A 23,239-nucleotide genomic window follows, 5' to 3' on the forward strand; every position below is an offset into this window, starting at 1 on the left:
CAGCACCCGATGTCACAGGAAGGCCAAAAAGATGATAAAGGACAACAACCACCCGAGCCACTGCCTGTTCACCCCGCTATCATCCAGAAGGCGAGGTCAGTACAGGTGCATCAAAGCTGGGACCGAGACTGAAAAACAGCTTCTATCTCAAGGCCATCAGACTCAAACAGCCATCAGTAACATAGCGAGGCTGCTGCCGTCATACAGACTCAAATCTCTGACCACTTAAATAAATTGACTTAATAAAGGTATCACTAGTCACTTTAAATAACAGCACTTTAATAATGTTTACATTTCCTACATTACTCATCTCATATGTACAGTATATACTGTATTCTATACCATCTACTGCATCTTGCCTATGCCGCCGCATGCCATCGCTCATCCATATATTTATATGTATATATTCTATTCATCCCTTTACATTTATGTGTATAAGGTAGTTGTTGTGAATTTGTTAGATTACTTGTTAGATATTACTTTATAGTTGTAACTAGAAGCACAAGCATTTCGCTACACTCGCATTAACATCTGCTAACCATGTGTATGTGACCAATAAAAATTTGATTTGAGGAAACTCAGGCATCTTTCTAGAGCTCCGACAGTACAACGTGGTAATCACTGACGTCATGATTTGACCAAGGTTTTTTTCCCCAGAGTTTCCAGTTGTCTTAAAAGCAACAAGAGTTGAGAAACCTGTCTATTTTCCTCGGAAGTACATAATGTCACGATTCCAAAGCTATATGATATTACAGAGAACAAGTGAATTATCTCACATCTAGGAAAATATTTGTAATGTTGTACTTCTTGTTGACGAAATTCATCCTAATGTTTTTTTGTTTTAGCTATCGCCCAATTAGCATCTATTCACTTACTGAAGGAGAACTCTCCTTGTCCAACAATCGCCCAGAATGCACCATGCAACCCATTGATGACATTTCCACTAGATAGTTCAGCCACAATGTCATAATTGACTATATCGTAAAAAGTCATGAAAACAGATGATGGCAACATTTTGGGTGATGATCAAATTAACAGTGAAATGCAGCTATAGATCTGTAATTCTCATTTGAAAACAAGTCTAAGAAGCGGTAGATCATCAGATAGAACAATGAGCCAGATATTTCACCAGATGTACAAATCTGAAGCAACCGGTTGACATTTCCACTCACTAGCAAATGTGATGATGAGAGGAAGCCTAGTGGCCTGCAGTGGGAGAAGATGGTGCGAGATGGATTTTAGCCAACATTCACAGAGTAGGTGTTCCTTAACGGAAATATGCAAATACATGCTAAAATATGCCAATAGGATCTCACTATGATGGCTTTGCCCATCATGTTGCTTGTTCTGCCCTCTATGATTAATTTGCTCCCATTGTAAACACCAAGCAGTGGTCTATCTTGAGTAGATCTGTTCTATGTGTGTTATTTCTATGCTTCCCATTCTTAAGTTTTGTTTTTGCATCTTTTACTTTTGTACACCAGCTTCAAACAGCTGAAAATACAATATTTGAATTTTAGGAACCAAGAAATTGCGGTGCGATTTCTTTTCTTATTGCACCTTTAAGAGGATACATTTTAGAAATAGGTGGGGGTTTAAAATCAAATCAAATGTTATTTGTCACATGCGCCAAATACTTACTTACAAGCCCTTAACCAACAATGTTTTAAGAAGTTGAGAAAAAAAAGTGTTCAGTAAAAAACAGATAAGTAAAAAATAGAAAATAAAAGTAACAGATAATTAAACAGCAGCAGTAAAATAACAATAGTGAGGCTATACAGGGGGTACCGGTACAGAGTCAATGTGGAGGCTATATACAGGGGGTACCGGTACAGAGTCAATGTGGAGGCTATATACAGGGGCTACCGGTACAGAGTCAATGTGGAGGCTATATACAGGGGGTACCGGTACAGAGTCAATGTGGAGGCTATATACAGGGGCTACCGGTACAGAGTCAATGTGGAGGCTATATACAGGGGGTACCGGTACAGAGTCAATGTGGAGGCTATATACAGGGGGTACTGGTACAGAGTCAATGTGGAGGCTATATACAGGGGCTACCGGTACAGAGTCAATGTGGAGGCTATATACAGGGGGTACCGGTACAGAGTCAATGTGGAGGCTATATACAGGGGGTACCGGTACAGAGTCAATGTGGAGGCTATATACAGGGGGTACCGGTACAGAGTCAATGTGGAGACTATATACAGGGGGTACCAGTACAGAGTCAATGTGGAGACTATATACAGGGGGTACCGGTACAGAGTCAATGTGGAGGCTATATACAGGGGGTACCGGTACAGAGTCAATGTGGAGACTATATACAGGGGGTACCGGTACAGAGTCAATGTGGAGACTATATACAGGGGGTACCGGTACAGAGTCAATGTGGAGGCTATATACAGGGGGTACCGGTACAGAGTCAATGTGGAGGCTATATACAGGGGGTACCGGTACAGAGTCAATGTGGAGGCTATATACAGGGGGTACCGGTACAGAGTCAATGTGGAGGCTATATACAGGGGCTACCGGTACAGAGTCAATGTGGAGGCTATATACAGGGGCTACCGGTACAGAGTCAATGTGGAGGCTATATACAGGGGCTACCGGTACAGAGTCAATGTGGAGGCTATATACAGGGGGTACCGGTACAGAGTCAATGTGGAGGCTATATACAGAGGGTACCGGTACAGAGTCAATGTGGAGGCTATATACAGGGGCTACCGGTACAGAGTCAATGTGGAGGCTATATACAGAGGGTACCGGTACAGAGTCAATGTGGAGGCTATATACAGAGGGTACCGGTACAGAGTCAATGTGGAGGCTATATACAGAGGGTACCGGTACAGAGTCAATGTGCAGGCTATATACAGGGGCTACCGGTACAGAGTCAATGTGGAGGCTATATACAGGGGCTACCGGTACAGAGTCAATGTGGAGGCTATATACAGGGGCTACCGGTACAGAGTCAATGTGGAGGCTATATACAGAGGGTACCGGTACAGAGTCAATGTGGAGGCTATATACAGGGGCTACCGGTACAGAGTCAATGTGGAGGCTATATACAGGGGCTACCGGTACAGAGTCAATGTGGAGGCTATATACAGGGGCTACCGGTACAGAGTCAATGTGCAGGCTATATACAGGGGCTACTGGTACAGGGTCAATGTGCAGGCTATATACAGGGGCTACTGGTACAGAGTCAATGTGCAGGCTATATACAGGGGCTACCGGTACAGAGTCAATGTGCAGGCTATATACAGGGGCTACTGGTACAGGGTCAATGTGCAGGCTATATACAGGGGGTACCGGTACAGAGTCAATGTGCAGGGGCACCGGTTAGTCGAGTTAATATGTACATGTAGGTAGAGTTAAAGTGACTATGCATAAATAATTGACCTACCTCATCCCCATACTGTTTTTATTTATTTACTTTTCTGCTCTTTTGCACACCAGTATCTCTACCTGCACATGACCATCTGATCATTTATCACTACAATGTTAATCTGCTAAATTGTAATTATTCGCCTACCTCTTCATGCCTTTGCACACAATGTATATAGACTCTTTTTTTAATAAAAAAATAAAATAAAACAAAATTCTACTGTGTTATTGACTTGTTTATTGTTTACTCCATGTGTAACTCTGTGTTGTCTGTTCACACTGCTATGCTTTATCTTGGCCTGGTCGCAGTTGTAAATGAGAACTTGTTCTCAACTAGCCTACCTGGTTAAATAAAGGTGATTTAAAAAAGAAATAATAATAATAATAATAAACAGAGTTGCAGCAGTGTAAAAGAGGGGTCTGGGTAGCCCTTTGAATTAGCTGTTCAGGAGTATTATGGCTTGGGGGTTGAAGCTGTTAAGAAGCCTTTTGGACCTAGACTTGGTGCTCCGGTACCGCTTGCCATGCGTTAGCAGAGAGAACAGTCCATGACTAGGGTGGCTGGAGTCTTTGACAATTTTTAGGGCTTTCTCTGACACCGCCTGGTATAGAGATCCTGGATGGCACGAAGTCAGAATTATTATTTGTATATATTTATTTATTTAACCTTTATTTAACTAGGCAGGTCAGTTAAGAACAAATTCTTATTTACAATGACATCCTACCCCAGCTAAACCCGGACGATGCTGGGCCAATTGTGCGCCACCCTATGGGACTCTCAATCACAGCCGGATGTGAAAGATGCCAGAGTTTCCGACTTGGAATTCCGAATCTGATGACCGTTCAAAACCATTTTCCCAGTTGGATCTCGTTTTTCTCCCAAGTTCCCAGTTGTCTTAAATGCACTAAAGTCGGAAGTCTGAGATTTCCCAGTTCCCAGTTGTTTTGAACGCAGCATACAATTCCAATGGACTTTCCCATCTCGTCAAAAGTATCTCTTAACAGTGACCAGGGTTCTGTCCATGCAGGCCCACTCTCTGAGAAGATTAGTATCAGCAAAAGAGAAAAGGTAAAAAGTCAGGTTCTACCAAGATTTGATTCAGATCGCTGGATTCAGAATGCTGGAGTCCAGAGTGCTAACCCTTACACCATAGGCCTGTTCTGGCACCTGGTGGCAGTCGATGAGCTCTGCAAACAGAGATAGTGCCAGTGCAAATAGAGATAGTGCCAGAGCACTAATGAGATTGCACCTGGGATGTGATGATACCTTTACCACAAGACAGCACCACTGACTGGCACATACATGTATTGCATGGAGCTGCATTACCCAGAATTGTTATGTAGAGGATCAGATAAAGCATGCTATGGACCAATCCTTGCACACCTCTGTCAGGAACATGAAAATCAAACAAAACTGTTAGAAACTGATTTAGTGTCGTAGGAGATTTAATGAGCAAGAAGCCATTGTGCATCGATTTACATGCATCTAAGGGTTAAGTAACAGCTGAAAATGCAACAACCTTATGTCACATATATTCAGCCTTGTTCTTCATTTGCACAAAGGGTATACAGTGGGGAGAACAAGTATTTGATACACTGCCGATTTTGCAGGCTTTCCTACTTACAAAGCATGTAGAGGTCTGTAATTTTTATCATAGGTACACTTCAACTGTAAAACGAAAATCCAGAAAATCACATTGTATGATTTTTAAGTAATTCATTAGCATTTTATTGCATGACATAAGTATTCGATCACCTACCAACCAGTAAGAATTCCGGCTCTCACAGACCTCTTAGTTTTTCTTTAAGAAGCCCTCCTGTTCTCCACTCATTACCTGTATTAACTGCACCTGTTTGAACTTGTTACCTGTATAAAAGACACCTGTCCACACACTCAATCAAACAGACTCCAACCTCTCCACAATGGCCAAGACCAGAGAGCTGTGTAAGGACATCAGGGATAAATTGTAGACCTGCACAAGGCTGGGATGGGCTACTAGACAATAGGCAAGCAGCTTGGTGAGAAGGAAACAACTGTTGGCGCAATTATTAGAAAATGGAAGAAGTTCAAGATGACGGTCAATCACCCTCGGTCTGGGGCTTCATGCAAGATCTCACCTCGTGGGGCATCAATGATCATGAGGAAGGTGAGCGATCAGCCCAGAACTACACGGCAGGACCTGGTCAATGACCTGAAGAGAGCTGGGACCACAGTCTCAAAGAAAACCATTAGTAACAGACTACGCCATCATGGATTCAAATCCTGCAGCGCACGCAAGGTCCCCCTGCTCAAGCCAGCGCATGTCCAAGCCCGTCTGAAGTTTGCCAATGACCATCTGGATGATCCAGAGGAGGAATGGGAGAAGGTCATGTGGTCTGATGAGACAAAAATAGAGCTTTTTGGTCTAAACTCCACTCGCTGTGTTTGGAGGAAGAGTACAACCCCAAGAACACCATCCCAACCGTGAAGCATGAAGGTGGAAACATCATTCTTTGGGGATGCTTTTCTGCAAAGGGGACAGGACGACTGCACCGTATTGAGGGGAGGATGGATGGAGCCATGTAATGCGAGATCTTGGCCAACAACCTCCTACCCTCAGTAAGAGCATTGAAGATGGGTCGTGGCTGGGTCTTCCAGCATGACAACCACCCGAAACACACAGCCAGGGCAACTAAGAAGTGGCTCCGTAAGAAGCATCTCAAGGTCCTGGAGTGGCCTAGCCAGTCTCCAGACCTGAACCCAATAGAAAATCTTTGGAGGGAGCTGAAAGTCCGTATTGCCCAGCGAAAGCCCCGAAACCTGAAGGATCTGGAGAAGGTCTGTATGGAGGAGTGGGCCAAAATCCCTGCTGCAGTGTGTGCAAACCTGGTCAAGAACTACAGGAAACGTATGATCTCTGTAATTGCAAACAAAGGTTTCTGTACCAAATATTAAGTTCTGCTTTTCTGATGTATCAAATACTTATGTCATGCAATAAAATGCAAATTAATTACTTAAAATTCTGGATTTTTGTTTTAGATTCCGTCTCTCACAGTTGAAGTGTACCTATGATAAAAATGACAGACCTCTACATGCTTTGTAAGTAGGAAAACCTGCAAAATTGGCAGTGTATCAAATATTTGTTCTCCCCACTGTATATGAATAGAAAAGTTGGTCGAACTAGAGCAGAAAAATCTTATTGCATCACGTGACACTTGGTGGATATATATGGTACTGCAAATAGGGCTTTGGGTCTCTTGAATCCCGACTCTTCCGAAACCCTCACTTCAATAAGATTCTAAAATAGACAGTAAATCAATCAGAAAATGAACTTGCAGTCTCAAAAATAAAATTTAAAAAACACATTTCAGCATGCTCAAATTACATTCAGTGATTTTAAGATGAAATAGCACTTGTCCGTTTGGTGCATATAGAGTTCTGCCCAAACAGACTAACAGCCATTTACATCACTGATTTCCTACTTTTTATAAGTCTTCTTGTTTTTTGGGATGCTGGTGCCTTAGGGTTCTTCAGAGGCTTGGCTTTGGGCTTGGTTGGCATGGGTTTAGCCTTTCCTGGCTTGGCTTTTGCCATGGTCACCTTGAGGAGAGTGGGTTTGGGATTTATTGATTTTGTGTCCTTGAATCCTTTGAGGGTCTTGCCAGGAGAAGCACTCTCCCCTGGACAGCTCTTAAAGACATGGACATCCCTCACACTTTGGCCCCGGAACTCAGGAGGGTGACCACAGGTGGCTGTCATCTTCAGACTCACATTCTCCATCCACCTGAGCAGAGAGAGGGGACGCAAAGTAGTTAGAGCCTGACGGTTAGCAGAGTTAAATAATTTGTGTATACCTATAGTATAGACAACTATAATCCCTTTGCCCAAGAACGTCAAGGTAACCTGTCTAAATTACCATCGCCTGTAGCACTCTTGCTTTGAAAAGCTGGTCAGGGTTCACATCAACACCATCATCCCAAACACCCTGGACCAACTCTAATTTGCATACTGCCCCAACAGATCCACAGATGACGCAATCTCTATTGCACTCCACACTTCCGTCTCCCACCTGGACCAGAGGAACACCTATGTTTGAATACTTTTGATCGACTACAGCTCAGCGTTCAACACCATAGTGCCCTCCAAGCTCATAACTAAGCTCAGGACCCTGGGACTGAACACCTCCCTCTGCAACTGGATACCTGATGGGCCGCCCCCAGGTGGTGAGGATAGGCAACAACACATCCGACACACTGACCCTCAACCTCAGGGGTGAGTGCTTAGTCCCCTCCTGTACTCCCTGTTCACCCATGACTGCGTGGCTGCACACGACTCCAACACCATCATCAAGTTTGCTGACAACACAATGGTGGTTGGCCTGATCACCGACAACGATGAGACAGCCTATAAGGAGGAGGTCAGAGACCTAGCAGTGTGGTGCCAGGACAACAACCTCTCCCTCAATGTGAGCAAGACAAAGGAGCTGGTCGTGGACTACAAGAAAAGGAGGGCCGAGCACACTCCCATCCACTTTGACCGGGGTGTAGTGGAGTGGGTTGAGAGCTTCAAGTTCCTCGGTGTCCACATCACTAAGGAATGAACATGGTCCACTCACACCAACACAGTTGTGACAAAGGGACGACCATGCCTCTTCCCCCTCAGGAGGATGAAAAGATTTGGCATGGACCCTCAGATCCTCAAAAGGTTCTAAAGCTGCACCATTGAGAGCATCTTGACTGGCTGCATCATCGATTGCTATGCAACTGCTTGGAATCTGACTGCAAGGCGCCACATTTTCTAAATTTATCAGACATTTTAAAATGTAGATGTTCCAAAGGCATGCATCAGACGCTTATATGCAGCTTGTATGCATGGAGGCCTGGAGATGCTAAATGTGTTTATGTTAATTAACAGTAAATCACAGTGAGAGCGACAGTCTTTTGTTTGACAATAACCGGCTGACAACCCCCAAGCAATAAGACTGCTAAACAAGACTGCTAAATAGCTAATCAAATCGCTACTACCCGCATTTACCCTTTTTTGCACCAACTCTCTTGAACTGACTCTATGGACACACATTGTACTCTACCTACACACTCACATATAGTTACACTGACATTGCAACACGCACATAACACGCGCACACATGCATACTGATGGCACACACACTCACTCTCACATTTGGACCCGAGGAAGATTAGCTAGCGTTACAGAGTTAGCTAATGGGGATCCTAATAAAAAATGTAAAAATACCACATACGCTGCTGCTACCCCTACCTATATGTACATAGCTACCTCAATTACCTTGTTCGACTCTGTAGTGGTTCTCCCTGTATATAACCATGTTACTTTTAATTGTTATTGCTATTTGTTAGTCACTGTGTATTTTTTCTTTGTGTCACTATTTCTATTTAAAAATAAAGATATTTTTAACTTAACTCTGCAATGTTGGAGAAGGACCCGTAAGTAAGCATTTCACTGTTAATCTACACCTGTTGTTTATGAATCATGTGACAAATAAAATGTTGATTTCATTTATGTGCATGCATGTGCATGACTCCCTTGCACAGCAGCATCCACAAACGGGTCATTCACAAAGCAGTGGACTACTGACCTGCGGAGTGGCAGCAGGGTGCAATCACATAGCAGGGGGTTGTGGGCCAGGTTGATGACCTCCAGCCCAGTGAGTGGGCTCAGGTCAGGCAGCTCCTCCAGCTGGTTCCCCCTCAGAGACAGAGTAGTCAGCCCAGAGCCCAGCCCCACCAGGGAGTCTCTGGACATCTATAGAGGGAATAGAAGCAACCACTCAGAAAGTGAATTCTTCATAGAAATGAATGGCCAATTTTTCATTGATAACTTGAAATGATATTGACCCCAATTCTGCAGATAGAGATAATTTATCAAAGCAAACCTGGCAAAATACATCTCTTTATCTCTCTTACCTTCTCCAGACCCATGTCATCCATATACAGCTGCCTTAGGCTCTTGGACACAGGAAGGAACGCCTTTGGTCCGACCCAACGAATGGAATTTCCAGAGAGGCAGAGCTCGGTCAGACTGGAGGCCTTGGACAGCCCGTCGGTAGGCACCTCAGCAAGCTGATTAGACCCCAGATGAAGAGTATCTAGGTGGGCGGAGTTGAGAGCGCCGGGAGCTATAGTGGATATGGTGTTATTGGTCAGGTAGAGTCCTCTCAACTTGGGGACTGAGGAGAGCTGGCCTGTCCGCTCCAGCTTACCGATAGTGTTCCGCTCCAGGTGGAGCACAAGCAGGCTGGGCAGGGGGGCCAGGGCAGCCCCAGGGAACATGGCCAGCTGGTTCCCTTCCAGGTGGAGGTAGGTGAGCTCAGGGGCCCCAATGAAAGTCTCTGAGCCCAGGGAGGTGAGATCATTGTCAGACAGGTAGAGGTAGACCAGGCCCTTCATGCCCCGGAAGGCACCGCCTTCGATCTCACGGACCTTGCAGTGCTCCAGATGCAGAGAGACCACCTGGTCTGTACCGGGGAAACTGTTGCTAGGGACGTAATGGAAGTGGTTGCTGCGCAGGTCCAGGAGCTGGGAATTAGAGGGGAAGCCGTAGGGGACTTTGGTGTGACCACGGTTCTCACATGTGGCGTGCTGAGCCTTCACCTAAGCAGGGGACAGAGAGAGGGAGATGGGTTCAGAGGGATATTTCCAAACAAGAATTGGAGAGCAGTTTTTATATGGATGACTGAATTATCAGCCCAATTCTTCTCTGAGTATGATGGCAAGTGTGCTGTCATGGCAGCAAGTTTGAACATTATTTGTGGTACAACATTGCACCATCGCTCAGCACCCCATACACCATCTCAGTATTAACAATAAGAGCAACTCACATCGCAGTCACAGTTATCAGGACACTTGATCTTCTTCTTAGGCTTGGCTGTGGGCAGTGCACGCTCCCTGGTCTCCTCCTGCTCTTCAAACTCCTCCTTTATCATGTCCTCCCTGCTCCGGCACCGCAGCTCCATAGGCCCCACTCCCTCCAGGGGCTCGTCAGAGAGGTGAGGGGGACCCGCGCAGACCCCCATCAACTTCACCTTCCCTTTCTTGGCCCACTCCTTCAGGGGCCTCAGGTAGCAGTTACAGTGGATGGGGTTTCCTGTTAGGTTGAGGCGGGCTAGCTCCATGGGGCCAGAGAGGGGCTCCAGGTAGCGCAGCTGGTTGTGGCTGAGGTCCAGGTGGGAGAGGAGGGGGGCCCGGGACATGGCTGTGTCTGAGAGGTCCTGTAGGGACATGTGGTCCAGGTAGAGGTGGGTGAGCTTCGGCATGGAGACAGTATCCTCACCCAGGTAGGTCATGGGGTTGTAGCTCAGGTCCAGGCGGGTGACTTGAGCCAGTCTTAAATAAAGGAGACAAAATGGACAGAGCATAAAAAGGTCAAGTGTCATCAAGCTTAAATACTATTGGACCAGGACACTATTGCACAATAGTGTCAGACAACTGCACAGAAAATGTAAGTTTCCCACCGGGTCATAGTCTGTGTGGGGAAGAACTGCAGCTCATTGTGGTTGAGGCTGAGGCGTGTGAGGGTGAAGAGGCCAGCAAAGGCCTCCATGGCCAGGTTGTTGAGGGAGTTGCGACTGAGACGCAGCCACTTGATGTTGTGCAGGCCCCGGAAGGCCATGTTGGGGATGTAGACCAGCTGGTTATGTGTGAGGGACAGCATGTTAAGGAAGCCCAGCTGAGTGAAGGCCCCTGGCTGGATCTCCTCAACACGGTTATGGTCCAACGTCAGCTGCTTTAGGGATGACAGGCCATCAAAAGACTCCTGATGGATGGGGAGAGAGCGAAAGTTAGGAAACAGGCATGATGCATGTGACATTAAACGGCCCAGAAAAGTTGATGGATGGGAGTATGGCCTTTGTGCAGGAAGTGACAGCTATGTGTACAACATAACTTGCACCTGAAAGGTACCATGTAGGTATCAATGTTACTAGATGATTCTACGTCAATCTGATCTGGTGCTTCCCTCACCAAAACTGACATGTATTTGTTTACCCCATGTCCCCGGTGACTGTGCCAGCCGCTACCTCACCTGGTAAAGGATCTCGATGTTGTTGTTGGCCAGGTTGAGGGAGACCAGACGGCCCAGGGTGCGGAAGGCCCCCTCACGCACCGCTCTGATGTTACACCGCTGCAGGGTGAGGTGCGTGAGGTGCGGGATGTGCAGGAATGCATGGGTCGGCAGCACCTGGATATCGTTTTTACTCAGGTCCAGTTTCACTGTAATCTGAGGGAAAGGAAATAGGAATGAAAAATAGAAAAAGTAGGGGAGGTTTAAATATGGAAAAGGAAAAAAGAAAATGCGTGGGTGAATGAATAGCAAAATTACAGCACTGCATACATGCCACAAATTAAGGTTTAAACCATATCAAATAACTTGTAAAACATCCATCATTGATCCTTTTGATTCATTGGCATCTCACCTCATCTATCGTGGGGGGAACCTGAGTCAGATTCTTGCCGATACAGGCCATGGTGAGTTTGGAGTTGTCGCAGATGCAGAACTTTGGGCACTTTCCCGCTTGAGCTGGTAAAAGTATGACCAAGAGCATCAAAACCGCAACTAGCCACCTAGAGAGGCAATCCGCAAAGGAACACATCTGTGGGGGTTTTGGGAAAAAGACATCAAACACAAACGGGATTTGACTGTAGGCCTATAACGTAATGATAGTTATGCATATCACGCACGAACGGCTCTCAAAATACTAATTCTCACCCAACTTTTTACAGTCTCACAACTTTGAATATATATTGTAAATACAGTGAAATAGTACAATAGACTACTTCTTATAGCAACAATGGAACAAAAATTTTCAAAGGCATGGAGAATCCAGTCTCCAATTTGGAAACCTTAGGCTTTCCCTTTGGACTCAAAAAAATCACTTTTCCAATGCCAGGAGGATTGTATGTATTTATTTAACGCATATTTTAAAGACTTAAAAGTTTAGTTATTGAATCTAAAAATACGAATCTGGTTGTTATTCAGCAGCATTCTATAACATTTGCTATTTGATAAATATTGTAACTTTTTAGAATGTTCCTATTGTACATTTAAGATTATAAACATACCTTCATGGTTGAATTTGTCAAATTTGACATCCAATGCTTTTAGTATGTAGCCTTCCCAGATAGCTTTATAAAGTTTCCTACTCAAGGAAAAGTGTAGGTCTGTATATCATTTTTCCACTGTGGAGGAGCTGCGCGCAACGGAGAATATGAGCGCCAAGGGGTTCACGTACATACTAGACTTTTACATTGCTAGAATGACTGAGCACTTGCAACAGTTAGGGGTCTCACAAACACTGCTTTGATAAATTCTTTCGTCGTGACTCCCGGCCCCTGCGAAACCTAACCTCAAATGAACACCTTGGCAATACATTTTCTGACAGATTAGAGGTCGAAGGTAGCCAACTGTCCCACTGGGCATAGACGTCAATTCAATGTATATTCCAAATTGGTTAAACAACATTGATTCAACCAGTGTGCGCGTCCTACATAAAAGGACCTACATAAAAGGAAATTAGAAAATTAATTTAACGCCAAACCTGCCAGGGTTATTCCTAAGTATGTGAATTACTCTATAAATTGACAGTTTTTTATGTGTAGCTTTTAAGATCAGGGGAAGGGTTAGCTAAAATGGTTACGGTTAGGGTTAGTTAAAAGGGTAAGCCAACATTCTAAGTAGTTGCTAAGTAGTTACAAAGTAGCTAAAGAATAGTAAGTAGTTGAAGTTGCTAATTAGCTAAAATTGTCCGCAATGATTTTCAAAACTTTTGGGTTGCTAGACGTTCGCGATATACGCCCACCTATCCACCCACACCGACCAACCACCCTACTTTTGTTTTTGTAACCATACCAAACGTTAACATATACTACGTTTAGTGTTCCCAGATTTCCATTTACTATGTTCCATCTAGTCTATGAGACCAGGCTGGCTACCAATCTAACATCCAGTAAACTACGCACTACCCTAAGGTTACTCGAGTGCAAACTCACTGAATAAAATGTATTTTTAAACACAGCAAGCTAATGGAAAACAAATCAATAAAAATGAAATGTATTTCCCCGTAGTTAAACTATAAATGGCTATATCCCATGGTACCTAAAAAGCCCCTTCAAAAAAAGTTCTGACAGGTGCTCACAAAGAAGGGCTGTTTTTCTATGCTTGAGAAGAGGCAGCCCACTGTCCCCAAGAATGGGTCTGGTGAAAGCATATTGCTCTAACCTTCACTAGCTTAACAATTGTAGAGCAGCTTGCCATTGAATTGGTTAATGCAATTAACAAAGATCAAAGTCTGATGTGGTGTACTCATTTAATATTAGAAATACTGTATGAATCAGTTATGGATATGTAGTATATCTTTGACCTTTTCAGCACATTGTCCAACAAACAGTGTATTCATTCAAAAGCACATCCCAGGCCTAATCTCTTTCCCAGATGAAGTGGCAGGTCCCCATACAAGTGGATCAAGTACAACGGTCTGCTGCTTCCTTGAATAGTTGGCTTGCTCTATGCATTTTAGCCCCAATTCTCCCTTATCTGAGAATATTTCAAGTAAAAATGAAGTTCGAACAGGTGTGTGCACCTTGCTCAGTATTAGCCACAGGAGCATTATACACTGAACACAATTATAAACACATGTAAAGTGTTGTTGGTCCCATGTTTCATGAGCTGTAATACAATATCCCAGAAATGTTCCATACTCACAAAAAGCATATTTCTCTCATCTCTGTTAGTGGTTATTTTATCCTTTGTCAAGATAATATATCCACCTGACAAGTGTGGCAGATCAAGAAGCTGATTAAACAGCATAATCATTACACAATGACAATAAAATACCACTCTAAAATGTGCAGTTTTGTCACACAACACAATGCCACAGATGTCTCAAGTTTTGATGGAGCATGCAATTGGCATGCTGACTGTAGGAATGTCCACCAGAGCTGTTGTCAGATAATTTTATGTTAATTTCTCTAACATCTGCTAAAGCTAACTCTCTCTCCTCTGCTCTCATCCTTCTAGACCTATCGGCTGCCTTCGATACTGTGAACCATCAGATCCTCCTCTCCACCCTCTCCGAGTTGGGCATCTCCGGCGCGGCCCACGCTTGGATTGCGTCCTACCTGACAGGTCGCTCCTACCAGGTGGCGTGGCGAGAATCTGTCTCCTCACCACGCGCTCTCACCACTGGCGTCCCCCAGGGCTCTGTTCTAGGCCCTCTCCTATTCTCGCTATACACCAAGTCACTTGGCTCTGTCATAACCTCACATGGTCTCTCCTATCATTGCTATGCAGACGACACACAATTAATCTTCTCCTTTCCCCCTTCTGATGACCAGGTGGCGAATCGCATCTCTGCATGTCTGGCAGACATATCAGTGTGGATGACGGATCACCACCTCAAGCTGAACCTCGGCAAGACGGAGCTGCTCTTCCTCCCGGGGAAGGACTGCCCGTTCCATGATCTCGCCATCACGGTTGACAACTCCATTGTGTCCTCCTCCCAGAGCGCTAAGAACCTTGGCGTGATCCTGGACAACACCCTGTCGTTCTCAACTAACATCAAGGCGGTGGCCCGTTCTTGTAGGTTCATGCTCTACAACATCCGCAGAGTACGACCCTGCCTCACACAGGAAGCAGCGCAGGTCCTAATCCAGGCACTTGTCATCTCCCGTCTGGATTACTGCAACTCGCTGTTGGCTGGGCTCCTGCCTGTGCCATTAAACCCCTACAACTCATCCAGAACGCCGCAGCCCATCTGGTGTTCAACCTTCCCAAGTTCTCTCACGTCACCCCGCTCCTCCGCTCTCTCCACTGGCTTCCAGTTGAAGCTCGCATCCGCTACAAGACCATGGTGCTTGCCTACGGAGCTGTGAGGGGAACGGCACCTCAGTACCTCCAGGCTCTGATCAGGCCCTACACCCAAACAAGGGCACTGCGTTCATCCACCTCTGGCCTGCTCGCCTCCCTACCACTGAGGAAGTACAGTTCCCGCGCAGCCCAGTCAAAACTGCTCGCTGCTCTGGCCCCCCCAATGGTGGAACAAACTCCCTCACGACGCCAGGACAGCGGAGTCAATCACCACCTTCCGGAGACACCTGAAACCCCACCTCTTTCAGGAATACCTAGGATAGGATAAAGTAATCCTTCTCACCCCCCCCCCCCCTTAAAAGATTTAGATGCACTATTGTAAAGTGGCTGTTCCACTGGATGTCTTAAGGTGAACGCACCAATTTGTAAGTCGCTCTGGATAAGAGCGTCTGCTAAATGACTTAAATGTAAATGTATAAGCCACCTCCAACGTTCTCTTAGAGAATTTGGCAGTATATCCAACCGGCCTCCCAACCGCAGACAACAACGCCAGCCCAGGAATTCCACATCCGGCTTCTTCACCTGCAAAATCGTCAGAAAGGGCAGGGGGTGCTGAGGAGTATTTCTGTCCGTAATAAAGCCCTATTGTGCGGGAAAACTCATTCTGATTGGCAGGGCCTGGCTCACAAGTGGGTATGCCTATGCCCTCCCAGGCCCACCCACAGCTGCACCCCTGCCCAGTCATGTATTATCCATAGATTAAGGCCTAATGAATTTATTTCAATTTACTGATTTCCTTATAACTGTAACTAAGAAAAATCCTTGAAATTGTTGCATGTGGCATTTATATTTTTATTCACCGTAGGTTTCAAAATTTGGGAGAAGAACCTACACCCGGATCAATAGTTTCTTCCCACTGTAAAAAGTAAATATGGTTGGACTAGATCCTTATTCAGGGTAGTGCTTGCTCAACTGTGAAATTGAAATGTTCCCAGGCCATTCAGTATATGGACACCCAAAAAGTGTCTGTTTAATAGCTGCAACAAAGAAATCAACACATTTATTCAGTCCTTCCCTTTTGATTCAAATCATAATCACATTTCCACAGCAGCCCATATCACACATTTATATTTTATATCCGTTTAACCCTTTTAAAATAAACCATTACTTACTGGGTAAATACGGAGAGCAAACCTGTGTTTAAGGTCACATTTCAGTCCTTTCACTGAGGGTGAGGCAGAATACAACATTCATCTCCCAAATGTTTGTGTGTAATATTTCAAAATCGGTCCATCCATAAAATAATGTACATCCATAAGATGATGGGCAAGGCTCCAGCTGTGAGTCTTCTGAGTTGGCGAAATAGAGTGCAGTGCAACAGTTAAGTCCTTGTTGTGTGCGCTGAAGGCCCCCATATGTCTGGGGGTGGGAATTGTTCTGTTCATAAATCCGTGAGAGTCTGTGCGGTCCTGTGTGACTCAGTTTTCAGGCCTGACCTGCTCCAGCGTGGACTTGAGGATGTTCCTGGCGCTGCTGCACGACTCCAGGGCCTGGACGTGTCTGAAAGTCACAAATATACAGTTATACACCTGCAATGATGGACAGTTTCCCCTTTCATCTTTACTGTCGTTAAATGCAGCAGCCTGACAACAAAAGAACATGGGTACATTGTGCAATTTGGAGCATGTTGGCAATATCCTTAGGAAACTTTGTGCCAATGTGGTGTGTTAATCTGCAGTCGGAGAGGGTACCTGAGAGCTACGCTGCCACCCATCACTCATGCCCTTACCGGGACATGAAGGCCTCCAGCACGGCAATGTGGTCCTGGGGGAAGTAGTCCTGACGCACAACATACTCCAGGGCCTGCAAATGCCCAGGTACCACACGCACCGGCTTCACCTTGTCCTCACTCTGAATGAGACAGGGAGAGGGGGAGACACAAGGGCTACAATAATACAAGGCAGAAGAAAACCAGGAGTTTTTCTACAAATTCATAGAACGTGTGTGCATACCTTGAGGAGTCCCAGCATTACTAACAGCGATGATATAAAGTTGTAACCTTGGAAGGAGGGGCTTGCGAAGGCTTTCCTAAGAATTGCATCTGCAGAACAAAGAGGACATATACTTAACATGCGGTCATACAGATGAACGAAAAAAGTTGCATATCCATGGACTCAGTCATCTGGCCCCATGTCTTCAGTAAGTACTCGGAAATAAGGTAAGTGGCCCTTACCAATACTGTCTAGGACAGCACTCTTAACATCTTTATCTTCCTCATTGTACACAGAGGAGATTTTCAGGAATGCCTCCGCTGTCTTACCAGCATCCGCCACATCTACCTGAAAAGAGAAGAACAAGGACAAAAGGTTAAACACGTCACCATCAACCTGTTTTAGCCTACTGACACACACTGTATGTCACCTCAGGTTTCCACTAAGTAGTTTGCTGTGTAAGGTATTCATGACAGGGTGTGTTAACCTGCTGTTCAAAGAGCAGGGCCCTCTTGGTGCCCAGTTTAAGTAGCTTGTCGGGGGATGGGAAGCAGAGGAAGGAGGAGGCATCTGGGGGTCGGGGCACTGACAGAGGGGAGGAAACCTGATTCACACTGCTGTCTTCTTCCTCCACATCATCATCCTCCTCCTCCTCCTCATAGTCATCCTCCTCCTCATCTTCATCATCCTCCTCCTCCGGCTCCCCTTCATCGTCGCTGCAGGTAGAGACAAAGATTACACAAAAATATTTTCTCATGGCGGCTTGTGATAAAAGACAGGATGGTTGAGGTCCAGTGTGGGTAAGTCTAAAAGTATAAACTCATTTAATATTTCAATCCAGTACCTGAGTGATCCCAGCAGGTCTCCCATGTTCAGGCCATCCATTACCTCTCTGAGAGCATCACAGCCCTCCTCCCCCAGGCAGTTACCTGACAGTACCAACACACACATACACACACACAACACAAAGTCACACATGAACTCTACAGATCCTATGAAAACACTACCAGCCGATGCAACATTTTCAATCCAGTTTTCATGTGTTGTAAGTCAAATCCAACATGTACCATTTAGGTCCAGTTTCTCCAGTGTGGCTTTGCCCTCGACTGATTGTGCCACCAGCAGTGCAGCTTCTCCTGTGATCTCCCCGAATGACAGATTCAGCTCCTGACAAAGTGGTAAAAAAAAATATGGGTATGAGTCAGGTGCTGCCACAGCAGAGGGAAGTGTATGAACACACATTAATTAACAATCAAGCACAGTAGATGTTCCTGCAGCCAAGGGTGGGACCAGTGCTACCCTGTACCTTGAGGATGGGAAGCCCCTCAGTGATTGCCTCTGCGATGGCTATAGCCCCCTCGGAACGCACCAGACAGTCTCCAAAGTTTATCACCTGGACACTACGCAAATGTTTCAGAGCCTGAAGGGGGCACAAAACACAGTGTCAGTCAATAGTATGGCAAGTGCATTTGAGCATACATCAACTTCATGAGTTTCATTGTCATACGGCCTTCGTACACAAGGCAAACCACTACTGTACCTGTGCCATGGCGATAGCTCCTTTCTTGGTGAAGGTGTTGTCGTTGAGGTTGAGGACCCGGAGCTGGGGGTTGTGTTGCATGGCAGTGGCCAGAGCAGTCACTCCAGGGTGGTTGATCCCATTCTGGGGCACGTGCACCTCCTCCAGACTACCCATCAGCTGAGGTCATACAGTAGCATCAGACAAAGATAGCTATATAGACAGTATATAGCTTGTCACTGTCAGGACAGTTTAATTATTGACTCAGTGGCATTACGTTGGAGGGTTCGAGGAGCTTTATCCATGCTGCTGCCAGTACTAATGCTAAGAGCTCCATGTGAACCACTGTGGTGACTAACTGCATATACTCTACAAGTCCAGATTGTCAGAAATTCTGATATGTTCAGCTCAGGAGCCAGTGTCTGTACCTGGAAGGCCTGGGCGAGGGCAGTGGCCCCATCGTTCTCCAGACGGTTTCTGCCTGCGATGAACACCTTCAGCCCGAGGGGGGTGCCCTGTGCACTGGACTGCTTATAGCACTCCGTCAACGCTGCAGCTAAGATCTGAGGAGACCACATACAGAGCACAGTGAAAAAACTACATTGGAAAAAGTTAGGATTGTCATGATAGATATTAAATCATGATATCACTTCTCAACTGATAGCACTATTCAACCTTAACACAAGCTATTTTTTTCATACGAGAAGTTAAATTAGCTTTAGATCTTCTCTTAAATTATACGGACTACATTACAACTAGTACGGGGCAACTTTATGTTGTGGAGTCTGCTCAATAACACAATGCAGCTCCTATCAAGCTGGAGACATTCTGCCCACCTTGCCTCCACCAATGCCCATGCCGCAGTTGTTGAGCCTCAGTTCCTGCAGTGTGTGACAGGCAGTGCTCTTGAGCAACTTCTCGATGCCCTTCACCCCGTCTGGTCCAAAGGCATTGTCACTAAGGTCCAGCACGGTCAGTCTGGCGCCTGCTGTCATCAGGGCCGCACCCAGGGAGTTCTGAATAGGGGAGATGAAGGCTGAGTTTACAATCCCAGACCATCTTTCATCTATCAAAGGGAGCAAGTATTATTATTATTATTTTTTTAATTGTCTCACCAGGGCTGGAGGTATCTCAGAACGCAGTCGCCCAGTAAACATGTCACTCCAGTAACAGTACTGAGGGAGAGAGAGGGTTATATAAAGGGTTAGCTAAAGTATTGTCTAGCTTGCCATATTTATATATATGACAGATATAAAAGCAAGATAGAACAGAGCCAACAGCAGGTACCTCATCAAAATCAACATATGAGATCATCCATCTCTCTCTGTGTGGCAGTCAGTGGAATACCTGTCCTCTGTACCACGAACAATGCAATCAAAACACACCTCATCTCATAATCACTCTGTGACTGGTACCTTAAATTCACTCTTTGTCTCCAGGGCTTTAGCGATGGCCTGTGCTGCCTCCACCCCATAAGTGTTCCCCTCCAGCCTGAGCGCTTGCAACCCCTTGAACTCCTGGATCTCTTTCACCATCTCTTCCACTGGAAAGAAGGAGACAGAGGGAAAGATTGAAAAGACAGACCATGATTGTTTGAAGAACAATACATTGGGCTCCCAAGATTAGCAGCGGTCTAAGGCACTGCATCTCAGTGCAAGAGTCACTATAGTCCCTGGTTCGAATCCAGGCTGTATCACATCCGGCTGTTTTTGGGAGTCCCATAGGGAGGAGCACAATCGGTCCAGCGTCGTCCAGGTTTGGCCGGGGTAGGCCATCATTGTAAATAAGATTTTTTTCTTAACCGACTTGCCTAGTTAAATAAAGGTTACATTTTTTGTTTTTAAATACAACAACAAAAACATTTGGCAATGGACACCACATTGTACTTGAACAACCGATTGGATGACAATTGGAGGAGCATAAGCATAATGAGTCAATGGACAATGGTTGGAATTCTTACCAGATTGTGCATTGTCGAATTTGCGTCCTTGGCCTTTATAACTCAACTCTCCCTCAGTCACCTGAGTTTTGGCCAGAGAGTCGGCCAACTGTGCAACAGCATCTGTCGCCATCAGGACACCTGAGGAACATACTAACTTATGAACAAGAACATGCACTACTTACTTAAGCAACACATACTATATTATCAATTACCACCTAGTAGAGTACCTGCCAAAGACCTAGCGTTACCAAACACACATGCAGTTTGAAGTGATGTTATAAACATGATTCAAAGTTAGCTAACTAGTTAGTTAACTTTGGCTAATATACACAGGGGGTGGAAAGTTGCTGTCTGTAAACGTTGCTAGCTTGCTATCATTGTGCTACTCTCTGGAAGAAGTGGAAACTCTTGCTAACTAATGTTAGCCAAGAAGCAAGATATGTTTAGCGTTGTAACTATCTGGTAACTAGTTATAAACACTTGGCATACACCATCTCATGCCAGGATAGTTGAGGCTAACTAGCTAGGTGGAAATAGCTGAACATGGTGGATCATTTCCAATGGTGTGATAAAGCTGGAAATGTTCCACAAGAATACAGCCATCAAAGCAAGTTACTTAACGTTGTTCTGACTTGGTAGTCATAACATGTTAGCTAGCTAGCTTAGCAAGCTAGCAAGAGCAGGGCATGCCCTGCTACGGCCATCGACCAACTTGATCTGATAAATATGGCACCTCCCCTCACGTGTGACCTTACTAACGTTTCCCTGAATACATTTGCAAGCGGAAATGTCTCTGTAGTAGGAAACGTGTATCAATGCTTACAAAATGCAAATTTCTGCGTATAACTAGTTGTTTCCAGAACAGCGCTGTCTGTCCCACAAGCTGTCTCCCGCTCGGTTCTGACGTTTAAACACTTTGACGACCATGGCTGACGCGAGACACATGGGACTTGTAGTTCCAGGCAGTTTCGTTGCCTCATCTTCTTCTATTACATCATGGCGGTCCGCAAACAAACGTTTAAGTACATGCCGCCACCTACTGTGCTGGAATGTACGATCAATCATGACATGCCATATTCTGTACTAGCATGAAAAAATAATACAAAAAAATAATAATACCTACTAACTTCTGCCCCCCCCCAACCCCCTACCCCATTAAACTTGATCTATATCATGCTGAAACACTCCACACTTAGGATTGTTCAGCATGTCAACAACCATTTCAACAGTAACATCTGTTATACCCAATATCTCTTTTGCCGTCTCCACAATCAAATCAAATCAAATGTATTTATATAGCCCTTCTTACATCAGCTGATATCTCAAAGTGCTGTACAGAAACCCAGCCTAAAACCCCAAACAGCAAGCAATGCAGGTGTAGAAGCACGGTGGCTAGGAAAACACCCTAGAAAGACCAAAACCTAGGAAGAAACCTAGAGAAGAACCAGGCTATGAGGGGTGGCCAGTCCTCTTCTGGCTGTGCCGGGTGGAGATTATAACAGAACATGGCCAAGATGTTCAAATGTTCATAAATGACCAGCATGGTCAAATAATAATAATCACAGTAGCTGTCGAGGGTGGAGCGAGTCAGCACCTCAGTAGTAAATGTCAGTTGGCTTTTCATAGCCGATCATTAAGAGTATCTCTACTGCTCCTGCTGTTTCTAGAGAGTTGAAAACAGCAGGTCTGGGACAGGTAGCACGTCCGGTAAACAAACTGGAGCAAAAGGTGGCGCTACAAAGTATTAACTTAAGGGGGCTGAATAATTTTGCACACCCAATTTTTCCGTTTTTGATTTGTTAAAAAAGTTTGAAATATCCAATAAATGTCGTTCCACTTCATGATTGTGTCCCACTTGTTGTTGATTCTTCACAAACAAATACAGTTTTATATCTTTATGTTTGAAGTCTGAAATGTGGCAAAAGGTCGCAAAGTTCAAGGGGGCCGAATACTTTCGCAAGGCACTGTATCTGAGCATCTCTAGCCTCTCTCTGCACCTGGCATCCACCAAATGCTGCGCTATGTTCCCCCCACAGTTATAACACTTAACTTTCACATTGCTCCCACATTCACCGTAATCATGTTCCCCTCCACACTTGGCATATATTTTCCTTCCTTTACCATCTACAGCTACATGTCCAATCCTTTGGCATTTAAAACACCGCAATGGGGATGGGACAAATAACTCTGACATTTAAACTAAGGAATCCTATCTGTACTTTTCCAGACAAAACCTTATCTAACCTCAGCAGCACTGAAAAGCTTTCACTTCTTATCAACCTTTTGTCCTCAATCACTCCTTTCACATTTTCTTTAACATAATCTATGGACATAGATATTGGGACACCAGTGATGCCTCCCCTCAACCTAGTTTAAGCACCTGGGACATTGCTTTTAATTTGATTCTCATTAAGCTTTTCTATTTTCAGAATCTTCTCTTGCTGAGCCTGGCTACCACAAAATATAAACAATCTACAATTTCCAATGAACCAAGCTAATTTGACTTCTTTCTCTATGGAGTAAGTTAGTCGGATAGGGTGTAAATGAGGCCTGTGGTCTCATCAAACACCATCACCACTTTCCAC

General features: G+C 45.1%; 2 protein-coding genes across 3 annotated transcripts; both read right to left on the minus strand.

Annotated features, from left to right (window-relative positions):
- Window positions 1-6,820: 6,820 nt before the first annotated feature.
- Window positions 6,821-11,990, minus strand: LOC115103634 (chondroadherin-like protein). Its single transcript, XM_029624477.2, has 7 exons — window positions 11,814-11,990; window positions 11,423-11,617; window positions 10,854-11,155; window positions 10,221-10,725; window positions 9,307-9,993; window positions 8,979-9,145; window positions 6,821-7,148 (listed from the first exon to the last, which is right to left on the minus strand). The coding sequence occupies exons 1-7, from the start codon at window positions 11,988-11,990 to the stop codon at window positions 6,827-6,829; spliced, it is 2,355 nt and encodes a 784-aa protein (XP_029480337.2). The 3' UTR covers window positions 6,821-6,826.
- A 4,211-nt stretch (window positions 11,991-16,201) lies between these two features.
- Window positions 16,202-21,583, minus strand: LOC115104269 (ran GTPase-activating protein 1-like). Of its 2 annotated transcripts, XM_029625630.2 has the most exons (15): window positions 21,478-21,583; window positions 20,673-20,792; window positions 20,128-20,255; window positions 19,828-19,887; window positions 19,549-19,728; window positions 19,141-19,275; window positions 18,734-18,892; window positions 18,500-18,613; window positions 18,261-18,360; window positions 18,038-18,122; window positions 17,681-17,909; window positions 17,436-17,541; window positions 17,215-17,303; window positions 16,992-17,113; window positions 16,202-16,762 (listed from the first exon to the last, which is right to left on the minus strand). In XM_029625630.2, exons 2-15 carry the CDS (start codon window positions 20,782-20,784, stop codon window positions 16,681-16,683), a joined length of 1,701 nt encoding a protein of 566 aa, XP_029481490.2. In that variant the 5' UTR covers window positions 20,785-20,792; window positions 21,478-21,583; the 3' UTR covers window positions 16,202-16,680. The 2 variants fall into 2 exon arrangements, with proteins under 2 accessions (XP_029481490.2, XP_029481491.2); XM_029625631.2 differs by lacking the exon at window positions 21,478-21,583 and having other exon boundaries at window positions 16,675-16,762; window positions 16,954-17,113.
- Between the last annotated feature and the right edge of the window lie 1,656 nt (window positions 21,584-23,239).

Source organism: Oncorhynchus nerka, linkage group LG21 (genome assembly GCF_034236695.1).
Source record: "Oncorhynchus nerka isolate Pitt River linkage group LG21, Oner_Uvic_2.0, whole genome shotgun sequence".
Taxonomy (NCBI): domain Eukaryota; kingdom Metazoa; phylum Chordata; class Actinopteri; order Salmoniformes; family Salmonidae; genus Oncorhynchus; species Oncorhynchus nerka.